Raw genomic sequence first — 18,338 nt, 5'->3', positions numbered from 1 at the left:
ATGAAGAGTTCTGCATGGACATCCCTGTCAGAAAGTTGACTGAGTGACAATGGCCGTGATTTCATTTAGAACTGTTATGTGACTTAAATATCTTAGGTTTCAAGCCCAGTGTCCCAGAAGGACCCAAGGAGAGTGTATAGAATGGTACCAGCTGGTATGCATAGCCAGATCATTGTCAAATGGGGCCATAGGGAGGGTAATGGCTCAGGGCCCTTGCCAGCAGCACCCCGCCCAGCCATTCCAGTGTCTCATTACTTGACAATGTCTCCCCAGTTGCCATAAACACTCTTCAAACCTGTCAGTGTGCATACTATTTTCTTCCTAACTTCTAGAATGATTAGAGATATTTAAAACTTTTATTTTAAATTGGACAGCACAAACACTCATAGCCATTTGCTAAACAAAACAATACAGTCTCACAGTGAAAACAGACTTAACATGAACAGTAAGCTTCTCTGCCCTTGAAACTCACATTCATTGAAACAGCATTGGAACCCACATTCAAAGAAAATGCATCCGGCCACTGGCAGATCAATCTACACACGTTGCACTAATTTTTTGGACCATGCATACATGCATGTGTTCTTTGATGCACCATCCTGATTGTATTAAATTATATCCCTTGTATAATACAGCACCACTTGTTACAGTCTGTTTTAAATTTGTAGGTTTAGAAAATTTTCCAGTAAGCAACGAAACAAAATGTATGAAATAATAATGACAAAACTACCCATTACAGAACATTTCAACCAAAAAGGTCATTCAAACTCCTGTCATTACAATCCAATAATATCAATCAATATACACAATATCTGCAAAAGTAAAAGTCATCTGAATAATTACATATTAAAGAGCTCTATAACTAATGAAGAAGTTGCTGCTGGCAAACAACGTTATATTTCAGTGTTTCATGTAGAAATTCAGTACCTTCTGCCCTTGAAAAATAAACTGCCCACATTACATTTAAAAATAAAATGATAAGCTGGTAATATTGCAATAGGGAATGGCTGTCAAACTGGCAACAGTTTCATAGCTACTAGGCATTGCAACCAAAGGAGGACACACTCAGGAGTGAAGCTCTCCCATCCCCACTTAAAAGGGGCACTGCAATATCAGTTCTCTATCTACATGGCATGAGAATAGAACCCACAGTCTTCTGCACCAATGGCAAATATGCTACCTGTTCTACTACTAACACTGTGGTAAAACTTTAAAGCACAAACACTGCTGATGGCCATTTGCTAAAGAAAACAGTTACACATTGAAAACAGATTTAGCATGAGCATCAGTAAATTTCTCTTCCCTTGAAACTCAGCATTCCTAGAAAATGCCTTCTTTAAAAATGCACACAAATATAACAGTTCTTAAAAATGCACAGAAATTCAACATTCTTTGAAAATCCACTGGAACTCAAAATTGTTCAAAAATGCACAAAAGCAGAACATTCTTTTAAATGCACTGAAACTCAACAGTACTTGAAATGTACTCACTGATGACAGTTGGAGTAGAGGATTCAGGCTCTAGGGTCCTGTAATCAAGGTACACGGTTTGTGTCTGACTAAGTTAACAACCTGCTATTGCTAGCTGGGGATTTACACACACAGACACACACACACACACACACACACACACACACACACACACACACACACACACACACACACACACACACACACACACAGAGCAACATTAATAATCTGTGTTCGTCTCTTAAAAATCATGCTCTGCTCCAAATTTTAAATGTGTGTGTGTCATAGTAAAGATGCATGCACAGATGCTATTAAGGACATACTCTGCATGTGTCCTTAATGAAGAAATGTAATGCATGCAGAATACATTCTTAAGAAAGAAATGTAAGTTTTGTGGCAACTTCCCAAAGCCAGCAGGCCCTAGGTGACTGCCTAAGTCACCTAGTGCTGAATCTGGCTCTGTTGGTATGTGAACCTGATGCTGAGTTGCTGCACTGGAAATCTCTAGACATTAATCTGACAGACTGGGTGACCTAGACATAGACTGAAAATTTTTAGCACATGATGTGGATAACTGACAGGGCCTGAATTACTTTTATTTGGTTGTGTCATCTTAGTCAGACCAGCACTTCCTTTGGAAAGATGCGGGGTATGGCTTATTCCCCCCAAGATGTGAACATTCTCCCTTTCATGTCCAGTTGTATTTCCAGTGTGAATCTGATAAGTTGAAATGTGTGCGTAGGGAGGCTGACATGGATGCTGCTTGAGCTACCATGTTGTGTAACTGCCTAGCCTCGACCATTCCCACGTACCGGCGAAATTCCTCAAATATGCCCTATAATACTCTAACCATCTCTACCTGATGCTCAGTGGCAGTGGCATGCATTCAGACTATGTCATAGCACAGCTGGTGCTGGGCAGCCAAGTCCTTGTGTGTCTAAGGAGTTAAATGTGAAATATGCATTCAGCTGGCACCCGTTTTAACTTTTGTTACTGTGGGCACTGTTACATCTGAAGCATTAGTGTTTTTGAAAAAAAAAAAAAAAATCAGGAAGCAAGCGAGTTAAAGCTGCACTTTCTTTATTGCACTTCTTCTGATACCTTGGCTAACAAGCCTTCAAGGAATAAAAATGTTAAATAATTGCAGCCTTTTTATATCCCACCAATTTAATATGCAAATACATTTCATTCAATACACGCTTAATTAACACAAATCACCACCCAAACTTAAAGGTGTGACACCCTAAAGTGAAAGAAAAGACTAATAAATATATCACACAAACGCATTATAAAATCGCACCATAAAATATTCATTAATCCGATGTGCAGTTGTAGTGTAGTTCTCAAATATTGTCAGTATGAAAGCAGTAAGGAAAAGTGCAATATAAGATGAGTATAGTTGAGTATTTAGGTAATACAAATTGATTTTGTTGGGTTTATTTTGTGAAATGATTAACAATAACACTATTATTAATTTGTATTGGATTAATGAATATTTTATAATGCGTTTGTGTGATATATTTATTAGTCTTTTCTTTCACTTTAGGGTGTCACACCTTTAAGTTTGGGTGGTGATTTGTGTTGAGTGTATTGAATGAAATGTATTTGCATATTAAATTGGTGGGATATAAAAAGGCTGCAAAGATTTAACATTTTTATTCCTTGAAGGCTTTTTTTTTTTTTTTTTGGAAAGTTTATGGTCCCTTTTGGGATTTGGCGTTTTCTGTGATTACGTCTTTGGAAGGAGCATCAGCATTTCCTGGGGTGTTCAAAACCCAAGCTGAAGAGGAAAGGTTTCGGTGCACCGAAATATGGAAAAAAAGAGATGATAAAATAGCTAATAGTGATCCTTGGTCCGTGGGCATGGATAATCGGATGGATGAGAGGTATGATCAGCTTGAAAAACTGTTGAAAAAAGAAGTTTCCTTGTTTTATGATATGAGACTGTTATAAAAATATGTGGAAATGAATATCACACCTAGAGGGCTAAGGGTAGACCGACTGCCAGCATTTGATTTTTCAGAAGAAGAAAATGATTTACTGGAGGAATGGAAGTCAGTGTCATTGCTTTGCACTATAAACTGGTTAAAAATCTTGACTAGGAGGAACGTCCGTGCACAGGAGAAAGCACAGAGTTCAATTGTTCAACTGGAAGAGGCGCTTCTTACAGAAACATCTGATATCATGTTTTCCAATAAAATGTGAGAGATTAAAGTTTGTGTAGCCAAGGTGGAGTCAGAGGTTGTGGAGAGGAAGAAAAGGAAGCTTGCAAGAGATGCCAATGACCATGGAAGTGGCATAATCTTTTCTTGGCAGTGAAAAGGTAGAAGGGGGCGTGATTCTCATATAAACAGAAGGAACAGATCACGCTCGAGTCCCTCTTCATGCGATACTTCCCCTCTCATCAGGAGAAATGGTGTCCAACAGTTCTAAGAGTGTTTCTTTTGAAGACATGAACAAGGCAGTTAGCAGCTCTTTACAAGTCGAAGAAATTGAGGAATCCAATGTCCAGACCCGAGGCAGAGGAAGGGGTAGAAGATTTCAGGGAAAGGGGAAAAGAAATTGAACTGTTCCGGTGAACAGACTGAGGTATGTGCCAATAATACAGTCAATACGTTCCCTTGTTCTGCATTCCCTGTTTTTTTGACAGTAAAAGATTCATGTAGTGAGAAATTTTTAGACCCTGCACTTTCAGTCAGCTATACAGATTGCATTTATTCTGTTTCATGTGTAGAAAATGTTTCAGTTGCCAGCAATTCAGTAGATCTTATGATGGCAGCCAACTGCACGGAGGGTAACACCAACATTTCATCTGCACAAAAGGCATTAAATATTGTAAACCTATCAGATTTGATATTGTCAGAAAAAGCTGCAAGTGTCCTTTTGAAGGGCACTAAGTTTGTCCCTACATATTTACCTACCCTTGCTGATTTACTGGGAGAGGTTAAAAAGCTTCCAGCATTTAAAGGTCTTTTTTTCTAATAAGGGGCAAAGCAGCAATGAAGCGGAAGTGACTAGCAATGAATTGTTGGAAGACTCATTACTGAACATGTCAGTTTATGATAACCCGATTGTGGATTTTGACAACATTTGGATGTGGACATTAATAATGACTGACCTTTTGAATGAATGCAATTTAATTTTACAATTGGATATGGTAAATTGGTTTTACCAAAGATCCCATTTGTTAGTTCCTTTGTACCCCCCCCCAAACAAATAAAAGTTGCTTATAATCAATTTGTTAGGAATTCAAGTATTTGGAATTTAAACAAAGAGCAATGGATGGCTTTAAAGAAGCTATGGGGTTTGACTGCACAGTATGTTTTCACACAAGTGGACAAGGGGGGAATCGGGTCATAATGACAAGGAAAGAATATAATTGCATGGTATTTGACTTGTTGTCAGATGATAAGGTCTATAAGAAATTGCAATTTAATCCATTGAACAAGTTCAATGAGAGTCTATTTGAGTTACTAGAAAGAGGCGACAGGTTGGGATTTTTCAATCAGACTGATGTCAGAAAGTTATATGTTATGAATCAAAAAGATGCAAAAGTTTTTGCAATTCCTAAGTTGCACAAATAATTAATTAAACCCCCTGGGAGACTGATAGTTTCGGAGGTGGGAGCATTTTTCCAAAATACAGGCATCTTTTTGGATTCCCAACTAAAAGTGTTTCTTCCCAGGGTTCAGTTGTATGTCAAGAATACTGCTCATGTTTTGGAATGCACTGGTGAAATTCACTGGAGTTCTGATTGCTATTTTGCTTGTGTGGATGTAAAATCGCTTTATACAAACATTAGAATAGAGAAGAGTTTGGAAGCAATTGTTAAAATAATGGGTGAGGGCCCAAGAACAAGTTATGTGTATCAGTTGTTGGAGTATGCCCTTAGACATAATTATTTTGTTTTTGAACAAACATTTTATTTGCAGGTGGAGGAAACAGCAATGGGAGCAGCTTTTGCCCCCTCTTATGCCATATTGTTTATGGCTTTTTTGTGAAAATATGTTTATCCCACAAGTTTTTTTTAAAAACAATGTGATTATGTTTAAACGTTTTATTGATGATCTGATATTTGTATGCTGGGGAGACTAAGGGGAATTTGAAAATTTCATGATTAATTTAAGCCAAAATTCCTTTGGTTTGGAATTCACACACAGAATTAGTGACAGAACCATGCAGTTTCTTGATGCAGAATTTTATGTAGACATAAATGGGAAGTTACAATATAGCCCTTTTCATAAAGTAACAGCTGCAGACAATTTTTTAGAGCTCAGCAGTTCTCATCCATTACATCTGACAAAGTCCTTACCCTATGGGGAATTTAAGCATACTCTAACAAATACATCTGATAAAAAGGTATTAGAAAAAGAGTTTATTTTGGTAAAGAATAAATTGTCCAAGAGGAGTTATAAGGACACATATATTCAGGCAGCAATAGATAAGGTCAGAGGAATACCAAACAAAAAGTGTTATCAAAGAGGTCCCAGAAAAGATTATAATATCAATGATTTTCAGGAAATGGAGCTTATGTTTTATGTAACTAAGTTTTCTCCTTTCTCAGATATGTTAAGGGATTTGGTCAACAAGTTATGGCCAGTTATTTATAGGGATAAAATGATAGGGAAATTATTCTTATTCCTGAAGAAAGTCACCTTTTCATATGCCAGATTCAGCAACTTAAAGGAATTGCTGAATCAAAGGGCACAGAACTCTGTGGGGAAAAGACTGGGAGTTTTCCTTGTGGAATGTGCAAAGTATGGTAAAGAATAAAAAAGGTGGATGGATGGGTCACTAATGGAAAGAAATTTTGGGTAAAAAATGAATTCAAATGTGACTCGTGTGGGGTCATTTATATCATTGGGTGTGGATGCACACCAATGATGTGGTACATTGGGCAAACAAAAAGAAAGGTTAAGTTGAGAATATTAGAACATTTGGGTGATGTTAGAAATAAGAGATTAGAGAGCCCAGTGGCCCAACATTTTTATTCTGTCCATGAGGGAAATTTGGACAGCTTTTTCTTCAGTGTTCTGGCCTGGCCCTTTGGATTTCACAATATGGTGGGGGGGGATTTATACAGAGACTATTAAAGTTGGAAACAAAACTTATTGTGAACCTGGGAACTTTATATCTACATGGGTTAAATTTAGAAATAAATTGGGATGTTTAAAGAATTTTTCTTAAGGCATGTTTTTGTTAGTATATACATGTGCAGTTTTAGTGTAGGTTTCAAATCTTGTCAGTATGAAAGCAGTAAGGAAAAGTGCAATATAAGATGAGTATAGTTGAGTATTTAGGAAACACAAATTGATTTTGTTGGGTTTATTTTGTGAAATGATTGACAATAACAATATTATTAATTTTGTATTGGATTAATGAATATTTTATAGTGCGATTTTATAATGCGTTTGTGTGATATATTTATTAGTCTTTTCTTTTACTTTAGGGTGTCACACCTTTAAGTTTGGGTGGTGATTTGCGTTAATTAAGAGTGTATTGAATGAAATGCATTTGCATATTAAATTGGTGGGATATAAAAAGGCTGCAATGATTAAACATTTTTATTCCTTGAAGGCTTGTTAGCCGAGGTACCAGAAGAAGTGTAATAAAGAAAGTGCAGCTTAAATTTGCTTGCTTCCTGATTTGTTTTTTTTTTGGAAAGTTTATGGTCCCTTTTGGGATTTGGTGTTTTGTGGTATTTGGTGTTTTGTGGTATTAGTGTTTTTGACAAGGTGTTTAGGCTGTTCACACAAAATGGTGTTGAACTGCATGTTGCCCCATTCTCTTCTTACTGTAATGTCATTTCCTCATTGTGTGTGTGTGTGTGTGTGTGTGTGTGTGTGTGTGTGTGTGTGTGTGTGTGTATGTGAGTAAGTGGATGGGGCCTGCCAGTACACTTTATGACTGAGTGCCACTGTCATCTTGCTGTGTCATGAACATCAGATTTATGCCATCATCATCAAAAGCCACTCTGCTGCCATCATCAGTCTGCTGTGCTGAAGCACATTAAGTGGTTGTTTCCTTTGCTACGCCTGTAAAGAAATATTCTTAATGAGACCTGCAACAGGAGAAATGATTTATCCTGAAAGAGATGACGTTTACATGTACCATGCACACACACTGGCTTTTCCCAGTTAGGGGTTGCCACAGCGGATCACCTGTCCACTCGTGATTGGCAGTGGAGTTTTACGATGTCGAGTTGCCAGCCCAGCACCCAACCTTCCACAGAAGGCACACACACGCATGCACTCACGCCTTGGGCCAATTTTAGTGTGTCCAATCCACCTACAGCATGTCTTTGGGATGTGGGAGGAAACCCACGTGACCACAGGGAGGACATGCAGACTCCGCACAGAAGGCAACCCAGCCGAGAATTGAACCGGAGAACCTCTTGCTGTGAGGTGTCAATGCTAACTGCTGCACTAACCGTGGCTGTCTGGCATGTCAGGTTGCAATGCTATTGCTAATTGCATAGGTATAACTAACAGTGTTATTGACTTGGTGATTGTAATTACTTATTTGTTGATATTTACTTTTCCTCAGCACATTGACAGTAATGTAGTTAATCCAAAACCCCTTTACACATGCATACAACATTAAAAATGGCGCTTTACATATTCCCAGTACTGTCCTTCATAAGAGCATAATATAATAAAAACAGATATGTTTTATCTGTAAAGTAATAGTTCTGAACAGCATATCTCAATAAACAATACTACCCACAATGTTTTCTTACTAACTTATGGGTTTTCCTCGTCTTAGTAAGTTCCTTTTAACTATTCTGCATTTTTCCAGGACTGTCAACACAACTGTTGCTCAGGGCAGTTAAAAATGGAGGACTGATACAAAAGTTGGGGCAGAATTAGAAACATTTTATCTAAATGAGGTCAACCACTCTGAACTCTATGAACTGCACTATTGCTCAGATGTGTATCCCTTTGTACTGGTGTAAATGCATTCAGATAGTCATGAGTGAACTGCATTGATGTGTAATGGCCTCATGAATTCAAGGTGCTATACACATACCAAAGTAGGTGTGTGTTTCTGGTACTTCTAAGAAAAAAATAAAATAATCTCACAACATGTTCCTACTGGGAATCAATATTAGCATGTGCAAAATACAGGCAGAAACTGGGTGTCTGTAATTGAAAAAAAGGATTTATAGATTGCATAAGTGGCATCTTACCACATGTTAATAACACCTCTGAATCAACCAAAAGGAAGGGGAAAAATTATAATTGTCTGCTTGTATGTATATCAACATATAAACATATACATTCACCAGCATGCATATACGCATAGACACACACACAGAAATATATACGCAAATATATATATATATATACACACACACACACACACACACACACACACACACACACACACACACACACGCACACACATATACATATAGCAAAATACCCAAATGTCTATCACAAAACATTGACAATGTCAATGACAGGCTACTACACATGTGCTAAGCAATAACCTCAGTGCGTACAAAAGAAAACAACAAAAACAAGCCCAGCTACACACCCCTGTTAATTATATAAACTAAGTCCAGAGATGCAAAATATTGGGGAAAGGGCATATTCACCAACCACGAGAACTGTATAATCTCATACACCTTTTCAACGATCTGCTTAGTAAACCAAATGTTTTCAGTTAAACAGATGTTGACAAAAGACAGTTTTGACAAAATACAGAGCTCTTATATAAATTATAAATATACTAAAACACCTGAATGTCGCCATCAATAACGTGGACCACAAAAGGTCAACAATGTAAAAGTCCAAGTTAGCTCTTCACACAACTGAAGGGTCTTACTTTGCATGCTCACTTCACATGTCTGCAGATTTCCTTTTGGAAAGCTCCACCATAGTGAATATTAGTATACAACCTATCATTTAAGAATCCATTTCTTGCTTGTGTCCCTCTTAGGAACACTGCTCTTACTTTTCAGTAGAAAAAAGAACAAGGTAACAGAAAAATTACCATGATAAATCATCATAATCCATTTATGCAATGGCATTCTTATATATCTAGCACAGACTGGATTTCCTTAAAAGCTATGTATGTCACAATATGTTCTTTAATGAAGGAGGTAAAATATCCTGAAGTGAAGGATGATACTAGACACAATAAAGATAAAGCCTTTAAGAATGATGTGATGAATGTATGATAACAATAATAATTACTTTATTTCCTACATGATTTTTCTCCCCTTGTGAATTTCAGCCCTCGAGTCTCTGTCACAGCCTCTCATTCATTCCTCACTAGTGTAAGAGCTCTGGTGCCCAAACATTACCCTCTCAGTCTACAGCCCTGGAGTCCATTCATTTAACATTACCCTCTCAGTTTACAGCCCTGGAGTCCATTCATTTAACATTACCCTCTCAGTCTACAGCCCTGGAGTCCATTCATTTAGCATTACCCTCTCAGTCTACAGCCCTGGAGTCCATTCATTTAACATTACCCTCTCAGTCTACAGCCCTGGTGTCCATTCATTTAACATTACCCTCTCAGTCTACAGCCCTGGAGTCCATTCATTTAACATTACCCTCTCAGTCTACAGCCCTGGAGTCCATTCATTTAACATTACCCTCTCAGTCTACAGCCCTGGAGTCCATTCATTTAACATTACCCTCTCAGTCTACAGCCCTGGAGTCCATTCATTTAACAATACCCTCTCAGTCTACAGCCCTGGAGTCCATTCATTTAACATTATCCTCTCAGTCTACAGCCCTGGAGTCCATTCATTGAACATTACCCTCTCAGTCTACAGCCCTGGAGTCCATTCATTTAACATTACCCTCTCAGTCTATAGCCACTGGAGTCCATTCATTTAACATTACCCTCTCAGTCTACAGCCCTGGAGTCCATTAATTTAACATTACCCTCTCTGTCTATAGCCACTGGAGTCCACTCATTTTCTCATCAGGTGTGAGCAGCCGATGGTGTGGCTGTCAGTAAGGCAGCTATGAAGGGATTATTGCAATAAATCCTTAAGTTCAACCCATTGTTGGTGAGATAAACACCCATATCACAATGAAGCTGCCAGCACTTCCCAAGCAGAAGCATGCATAATCCCACACATGTCCTGTGACAGCTACTTGGACATACTCAGTCCTCTCCCACAATCATGGTCTTACCATTCAAACTGGCCTCTGCCTATCTCTGTAGCTTCAGAGCCAACACTGCAAAGCCATACACATAATTTCTCTCCCCCAGGCTGGCAAGCCCAAAAATGACATGCATTTTCTGATTCTAAAATCTGCTCTTCCAGCACCCTTAGCCAGTAACTGAACTTACAACTTCTGGGTCATAGTCAGGGTTCTATCCTTCTGTGTCACAGAGACAGGTTTAAGAATAATAATCATTATCATAAACAATAATAATAATGGCATGTGACGACAGCAAATTCAATACACATTTAGTTATAACTTGTATGCATCAACAGAAATTTGACTCATTAGGTGATACATTTAAAATGCACTGTTTCTTAAATATCTGATGATAGTATCCATTTTATATTTACTATCAACATATACAGCAAGAAACTGACAATATCTGAGTTTCTTACCTTTGCAAAATCGCGAACATCAAACAAATCAAAAGCATCAAATAGATCACTTTTCTTCATTCCAAATGTTTCACAGCATGCTGTTAAGAAAGTCCTAATGTTCTTCAGACAGAGAAACTGCAAAAATCCAAGATAGCTTACATCAATGTAATGGCATAAGTAGTTATATAAGTCTTCATAACAGCATCTTTAAAAACAAAACATAATAATTAACTTGCAGGTCTACAAAGTAACAAAGCCTAATCAAACCTGGTCATAGAAATTATATTACAAGCTGCACTGAAGTTCAAGCTCATAAAGTATGTGTGCTCATAATAACTACACTGCCACAAGAGTACAAGGGGGTCTAACAAATTCTAACCATTACAAGTGAAAATATAAAACATGCAACTGACAAGCTGGCAGTAACCGTGTTCCCAAAGAAAAGGATAGGTTGGAAGCTGAAGCCATAACGCCTTGGCTCTACTGCTGTCTCTTATTTGTTGAAGCAAAACATCTGACGGAACTGCCTAGCAACAGCAAACCATAGAATGCCAACAAAGTACAGCCTCTTTCTTGGAAACAGGAAATGCCCTAGTCTGCCAAAACTAGCAAAATACTTGCAGTAAAATCAAACTAGGTGTTTCGGGTATATGGGTCCTAAAGGAGGCATAGGAAAATCAAAGCAGGTGCTTGAGGTAATATCGCTCCTAAATGAGGCATGTTCATTTGGCCTGTAAGTGTTACATTAAATATTACACTTCTGAAAACTATTTGACCTTTTAGTACCCATGCTATGTAGATAATCTATGTTAATGTAATTTTCAGGGTTAACTCACCGCCTACATTATTCTACATGAGAAGGGATGACATTTGCCATCATAAGCCCTAAACACTGATTATTACAGTTAACCACACTGCAAAACAGAGACATGCAGCAGAAATGGGAGGGAGTGGGGCACACCCTACTAATAAATCATCCTCTTATATTCAAGGCTATTCCTAAACTGCTGAAAATGAATTTCACTTCTCCTGATATATGAACATTAAATCTTAGCTCACTGTATAATATCACCCTCAAATTGTACGCCATATCCATAAACAAAGACTAAGCATGTATTAAAGCAAGAATGGTGATACAGGGTATCAGCTGACTTGATTGTTGTCATTAAAATTAATATCATCAACAGAGACTGAATCCACAAGCCAAGATAAATGTTCCTGTTTTACAAAATACGCAAAACCCATCTTAGCATATTCCATCAGTAGTAGTACCAACTTAGCTTGCTTCACAGCAGGAAAATCTGAAATCAATTTAAGTACTTAGATTGTAAAACACTGACTCTATTGTTTCTACGCAAATGAAACAGTTTGGAATCATTTTCTAGCAGTTAAATTTCATTTTCTTTTAGTTTAACACCTCTCTTTTTAATGTGGGAACTCTCAATAATAATTTCACCTCTTAATGTGCATTCGAAGAATACCTATCTAATATTAAATGCAGTCTGATTACCATCTACATCTTCCTTTTAAAGCTGTTTAAAATGCAATTAAAAATACTATAATAGTATAAACTAAAATGATTTGTTTAGCTTCTTTAAAGATGCATGAGTAGAATTAAAGTTAAAAAAAATGCTGAATGATTTATGCAATATTCAATGGATTGTTCAGGAAGAACATAAACATCAACTCAAGATTAAAAATTGTTGGTGACAAAAATAAAGTACATGTTTTATGTTGAGTAACAAATATTGTGTCTCGTGTTGAATAATTCTTACATGGAATATTGCAAACAATGAATTAAAATGTAGAATTCAGTTCTTTCTTCTACTACATTTAGTACTACATTCCTATTCTCAGAGATAATTATTTTATGATGAGCAAAATTAGCAAGTATCTTCTAAAAATAATAATAAAAAAATACTTTACAACCACACAGGCAGCATATGCATGCCAAAGGGGGAAAATAAATGCAGTTCCTTAACAAAATGTATTTTAAATATATAGAAATAAATTCCTTTGCATCCAGGAAGAAAGAGGTCATCATCTCCCTCTCTACTCTTCCCTCATTAGGCCAGTCATCTAGTATAATGCCTCATTTGGCATGTACCTCACCAGACATATGCAACAGCTGGAAAGCCACAAAAGTACCTCACAAAGAAGATCCTAGGCTATAAACACATGTCCTACATGACAGATTAAAAAAAACTCCAGCTATTCTCTGTCTCATATCATGTACTAAGAGCTGATCTCTGCTTGACTTACAAAGCCGTGTCTGACCCAGCTCTGTTAGATATGCTACATCTAAAGAAATCCCAATCCCTTCGCACCACACACTCCAGAGACCTCAACCTCATTACCCCAATCAATAGAATATGCTGGAGGGACAGGTTCATAACCCAGAGACTGCGCATGCTCTGGAATAGACTTCCAATACATGTCAAGCAGAGCACTTCACTGGCCCTCTTCAAGAGAAATCTTGATGAGTGGATGGGAAGTAAAATGTTCACCACAGGGATCAATCCAGTGGCTCTACTTGAAAGAGGCACTGGGAACTACCGTTGGGAGGCACGATGCCAAGGCACATCTATGGGCTAGGCTTGTAAAGGCTCCAGGGCCATTAGCCTAGTACTCACCTATGAACACACTGTCTATTCAGATCAGTAACCTATTCACAAACTCACACTTTTTCTCGTCTAGTTCCCCAGCTGTAGGAATGCAGCTATCCTCAATATCTACCTCTTATTGACTCTCTTCAATTAATCAGACCCCACACATTCTTACCAAAAGTAAAAACAAGCAGTCACTCTATATGGTAACAATCAGCTTCCACTTACCTGGAATGCCTTTTCCATGCCATAGCAAAACTCATAGTTTATCTTTTTAAATACATAAAATTGTGTACTAACATACCTCTTATTACAAGGACTAAAATAATATGCATCCTGCAAGCAGAATTGCTCCTAGCATTATAAGTTTACAAAAACGACAATAAAACATAGACTGCATACACCTAACAACTAGCTCAACATGGTGTTAGGAATATGGGTACTTGACCTGATCCATTCCCAACAAGTCTTTCACTAAGTTTCTGAATCTAGGTATGTTTGTGATTAAATTATGTCTTAAACTAATAATTTTACAAAATTATAAACTTTCTACCTTAACTGTCAACTGCATCTTACAGAGTAAGTGGCTCATACTGTACTGTTGGATGGCGTACAGCCTAAACTTAGCAGCACTGGGTAAATAATTAATACAACAATCAGATAACACTGAAGAAGAATCCAATTGAAAAATATGAAAACTGGAGGATACAGTCTGAAAAAAAGATGAGAGACAAAAGATAAGAAGGGTGTTATGGGAAATATTTACAAGGTTCCTAAATTATTTAAAATGCAGCATATAACAACTAAAAAAAATCAAGAAAATATCAAGGTCAATTTTAAAACAAAAACTATAAAAGTGACATACTCTTTTGTGTTACAAATTAGCTAATATGATTCTGGCTTAGAGTAATACAATGCAACAGTTTTTCAAAACACATTACAACAATAAACTGTAAGCAGCATACTATTAAAATATTTATTTATTATTTATTTAACATTTATTTTACCAGGATAAGTCCAACTGGACATCATGTGTCCTTTTTCAGTGGAGTCCTGGGAGAAAAGCTCCAAAGAAATACCAGTGTACATACATGCTTTAGATAACAATGAAACTGGCATACAAGATAAGAGAAACAATGAAGTACAAAAAACAATGATGTAGAACAATAAGATACTCGTGAGTAGTACCATTATTTACAATATGTACAAAAAGTGCATTTCAGGTGAGAGTATAGTGTGTGCATTAAAGGCTTCAATGGGTCACTTACATATGGAAAAGTGGGTCTTCAAGGGGGATCTTTGCAGTTGCAGAGAGGGTTAGTATTGAGATGTAATTTAAGAAGGCCTTTGAAGGTGCCTGTGTGACTTTGTAGCCTGAGTTCAGGTGGGAGGGTGTTCCATGCTTTGGCAACATCATGGGAGAATAAGGCCTCCCCAGAACTGTTATTGCGTGGATTAACTTCAGTCAGGTTTTTGATACATGAACGTAGCTCTCTTTTAGGGTTGTGAAAGTTTAGCATGTTGGCAAGGGCAGGGCACTTCCCCAGATGGAAGAGCATTTGATGGGCTATGATCAGTTGGTGGTAGCGTAGGAGTTTTGGAAATTCTAAACAGTGCAGTTTAGTTAGGGATAGGCAATGGTGGGAATGTGATCTATTATTGGCAGCGAACCTAGCTATTTTATTGTAGCATGTAGAGAGCTTGTTCAGGTTGGTTTTGTTAATATTGGTGAGAACTGGAGAGGCGTAAAGTAGTGTTGATAAGAGATGAGTTCTGGCTATTGTTGTTTTAGTCCCAGAGGTTAGGAATAGTTTGCAACGATATAGGCAACCTAGTTTTTTATGGACTTTAGAGATAGTCTGGGATATGTGCTTGTTGTATTTAAGTTGATGATCAATAGTGATGCTTAACAGATTAGCCTCAGTTACTGGAGTGATGAGGATGCCATTGGTAGACATGATGGTAAAGGTGGCGTTGCAGTGTTTGGTTGGGTGGAATAGTATTAGCTGTGCTTTTTTTGGGGATTAGTATTAGTTGATAGTTGTTTAGCCAGTTCTCTCCCTCAGTGAAGGATTCTTGGGCTTTACTTTGAAGTACTTGGATGTTTGCTGCTGAGCAGATTAGGGTAGTGTCATCCTCATACTGGACAATGTTGGATTTAGTGGTAGCTCGGTGGAGATTATTTGCAAATATGTTGAAGAGAAGAGGGCCAAGGATTGAACCTTGTGGGACACCACATGTGACAGGGAGTGGGGGGATAGGGAGTTACCCCATTTGACAGATTGTGACCGGTTATTTAGGTAACTGTTAAACCATTGTAGAGTGGAATCATCAAGGTTGAGTTCTGCTAGACAGGTGGGGAGTTTGTTATGGGAAACTGTATCAAATGCCTTGGATAGGTCTAAGAAGGTGGCAGAGACCAGCTTTCCTTGGTTCCTGTGCGAGTTTATGGTATTGGAAAAGTTAATTAGGGCAGTGTTGGTGTTATGGGAAGGTCTGAATCCATGTTGGGTTTTAGTTAGAAGGTTGTTGGTTAGCAGGTGGGTAAGGAGTTAGTGGTGGATACATTTTTCTAGAATTTTTGAGAGAGGTGATAGGATTGCAATGGGACGGTAGTTGGAGAGGTCAGTAGATGGACCTCCCTTGTGGAGGGGGATGATATATGAGGTTTTCCATAATGAAGGAATAGTATGCAGGGCGATAGATCTGTTAATAAGTAGGGAGACGGGGTAGGCGATGGCCTTGGATGCAATTTGTAGATATTTAGTTGGAAGACTGTTGGCAGCTAGGGTGGTAGGTTTGAGTTTAGCTAAGAGATTTTGAATAGTAGATGTTGGTACCGGGCTGAGTGTGAAGGGGGTGGAGTTAGTCTGGTAGTTTAAGGTTTGAGGTTGGGTTCTGGGTGATATTGCACTTACCAGGTTCAGTACTGAAGAGGTAAAATAGTTATTGAAACTAGAGGCTATATGTGAATCAATATCTTTGATATCTGGGGGTGGTGTGGTGACTTTTCCAGGCTGGAGGATGTTGTTCACTGCAGCCCAGAAATTCTGTGGGTTGTTGTTATGTTTCCTTTGTAGGGAAATATAGTGGTTTATCTTGTCCAACCTGACCTGTTTTTTTGCTTTATTTCTGAGCTCAGCAAAGCTTTGTTTAGTTTCACGAGTTTTGAATTTTTGCCAAGTTAACCAAACTTTGTCTCTAATCTTGAGTAAGATTTTTGTGGCTTTGTTTAACCAGGGAGCAGAGTTACTTCGCAATCTTATTGTTTTCAGTGAGGCTAGTTGGTTTAAAATCCCTAGGAACTTGGCATTAAAATATTCTACTGCAATATCCAGGGAGGGTTTTTATAGGAGCCCAGTCACAGGATGTTAGGGCTTCTGAGAATTGTACTGGGGAGAAGTTTTTGTGGGAGCGGATTTGTAAGAGAGTGGGGGTGTTGGTAGATTTTAGTTTGTGCCGAAGGAGAAAGGTTGGGTTATGGTCACTGAGGGAATCAGGCAGTATCCCGGATAGGTGGTCAGTATTGGGCTGGTTAGTCAGGATCCAGTCTAAGGTGGATTAAAGTTTGGTGGTTTTGTCAATTCTTGTGGGTGAGTGTATGAGTTGTACAAAATTATATAGGTTTATGTGGTTGGTGGCTATGGGTGAGTGTATGGTGTTCCAGTCTATGTTGACATCACCTAAGAGTACAGTTACTTGGGACAGGGAATGTGGAGTATAGATTCTAGTGTCTTAATGTTGTCTCCTGATGGTATATAAATGCTGAGTAGGTTTAGTTGTTTGTATTGATTTAGTAGGATTTTGGTGAATAGGGTCTCGGCAGTGGTGAAATCTGGGGTTTCTATTTGAAGTAGCTGAACTTTTAAATTGGATTTGTAAAGAAGGGCAATGCCAGATATGAAGTTATCTTTAATGTGGGGTTTAAGCCATGTTTCTGTAATCACTATAATATCTGGGTTATATACAGAGATGGTTCCATGTAACTGTACTATTTTATTTATGATACTGCGAATGTTTAGGTTTAGTATGAGTATATCAGTGGATTTGTGTTTAAATGGGAGATTGGGGTCAGGTGTGGTATGGGTGTTGTTTGTTGGGCCAGGGTTGGGGTGAATATCACTTCCTAACAGTAGTTGAGCTGCAATGCTGGTGATGGTTTTAACATAGAATATAGTTAGGAAGTGGTATTTGAGGCTAAGGTGTTTGTTAGATTGTGAGGTATAATGGATAGGAGAGGTGAGTTGTAAGATTAAAGGGTAATAGATAATTAGTTGTGTGTTTGCAGGTATGGAGGGATTGTTTGTGGTGTATGATAGGGTGGGTGATTTGATACAGTACATGGTGTTGCGTGGGTGGTGATAAGTGGAGGGATTGTTTGTGGTGTATGGTAGGGTGGGTGATTTGATACAGTACATGGTGTTAAGTGGGTGGTGATAAGTGGACGGATTGTTTGTGGTGTATGGTAGGGTGGGTGATTTGATACAGTACATGGTGTTGTGGGTGGTGATAAGTGGTAATGATGGAGATAAAGTAAAGACAGATGGATAGAGAAGGCCAGAGTAATGGGATGATATGGTTGTGGGAGAGTGGTGTTGGTAACATGGTAATTGAGTTCTCTGTGTTAGAGGGCTGTGAATGGTTGTAGAAGGAGAGGAGTTATATGAAGTTTTGTGGTTAGAATAAAGGGTGTTT

At 38.1% G+C, this 18,338-nt stretch overlaps 1 protein-coding gene across 3 annotated transcripts in view; it reads right to left on the bottom strand.

The window, feature by feature from the left end:
- Positions 1 to 18,338, bottom strand: part of VAV3 (vav guanine nucleotide exchange factor 3) — a 2,320,370-nt gene that overhangs the window by 1,648,981 nt on the left and 653,051 nt on the right. For all 3 annotated transcript variants that reach the window (XM_044086042.1, XM_044086044.1, XM_044086043.1), the window contains exon 2: positions 11,056 to 11,172. In XM_044086042.1, coding sequence (XP_043941977.1) covers positions 11,056 to 11,172 — 117 coding nt within the window. The remainder of the gene's footprint in view (positions 1 to 11,055; positions 11,173 to 18,338) is intronic.

This window comes from Protopterus annectens, chromosome 10.part0, assembly GCF_019279795.1.
Source record: "Protopterus annectens isolate FY-2018-M chromosome 10.part0, PAN1.0, whole genome shotgun sequence".
NCBI classification, from domain to species: domain Eukaryota; kingdom Metazoa; phylum Chordata; order Ceratodontiformes; family Protopteridae; genus Protopterus; species Protopterus annectens.
The sequence above is the reverse complement of the archived record's forward strand: the minus strand, read 5'-3'. Positions and strand labels throughout refer to the sequence as shown.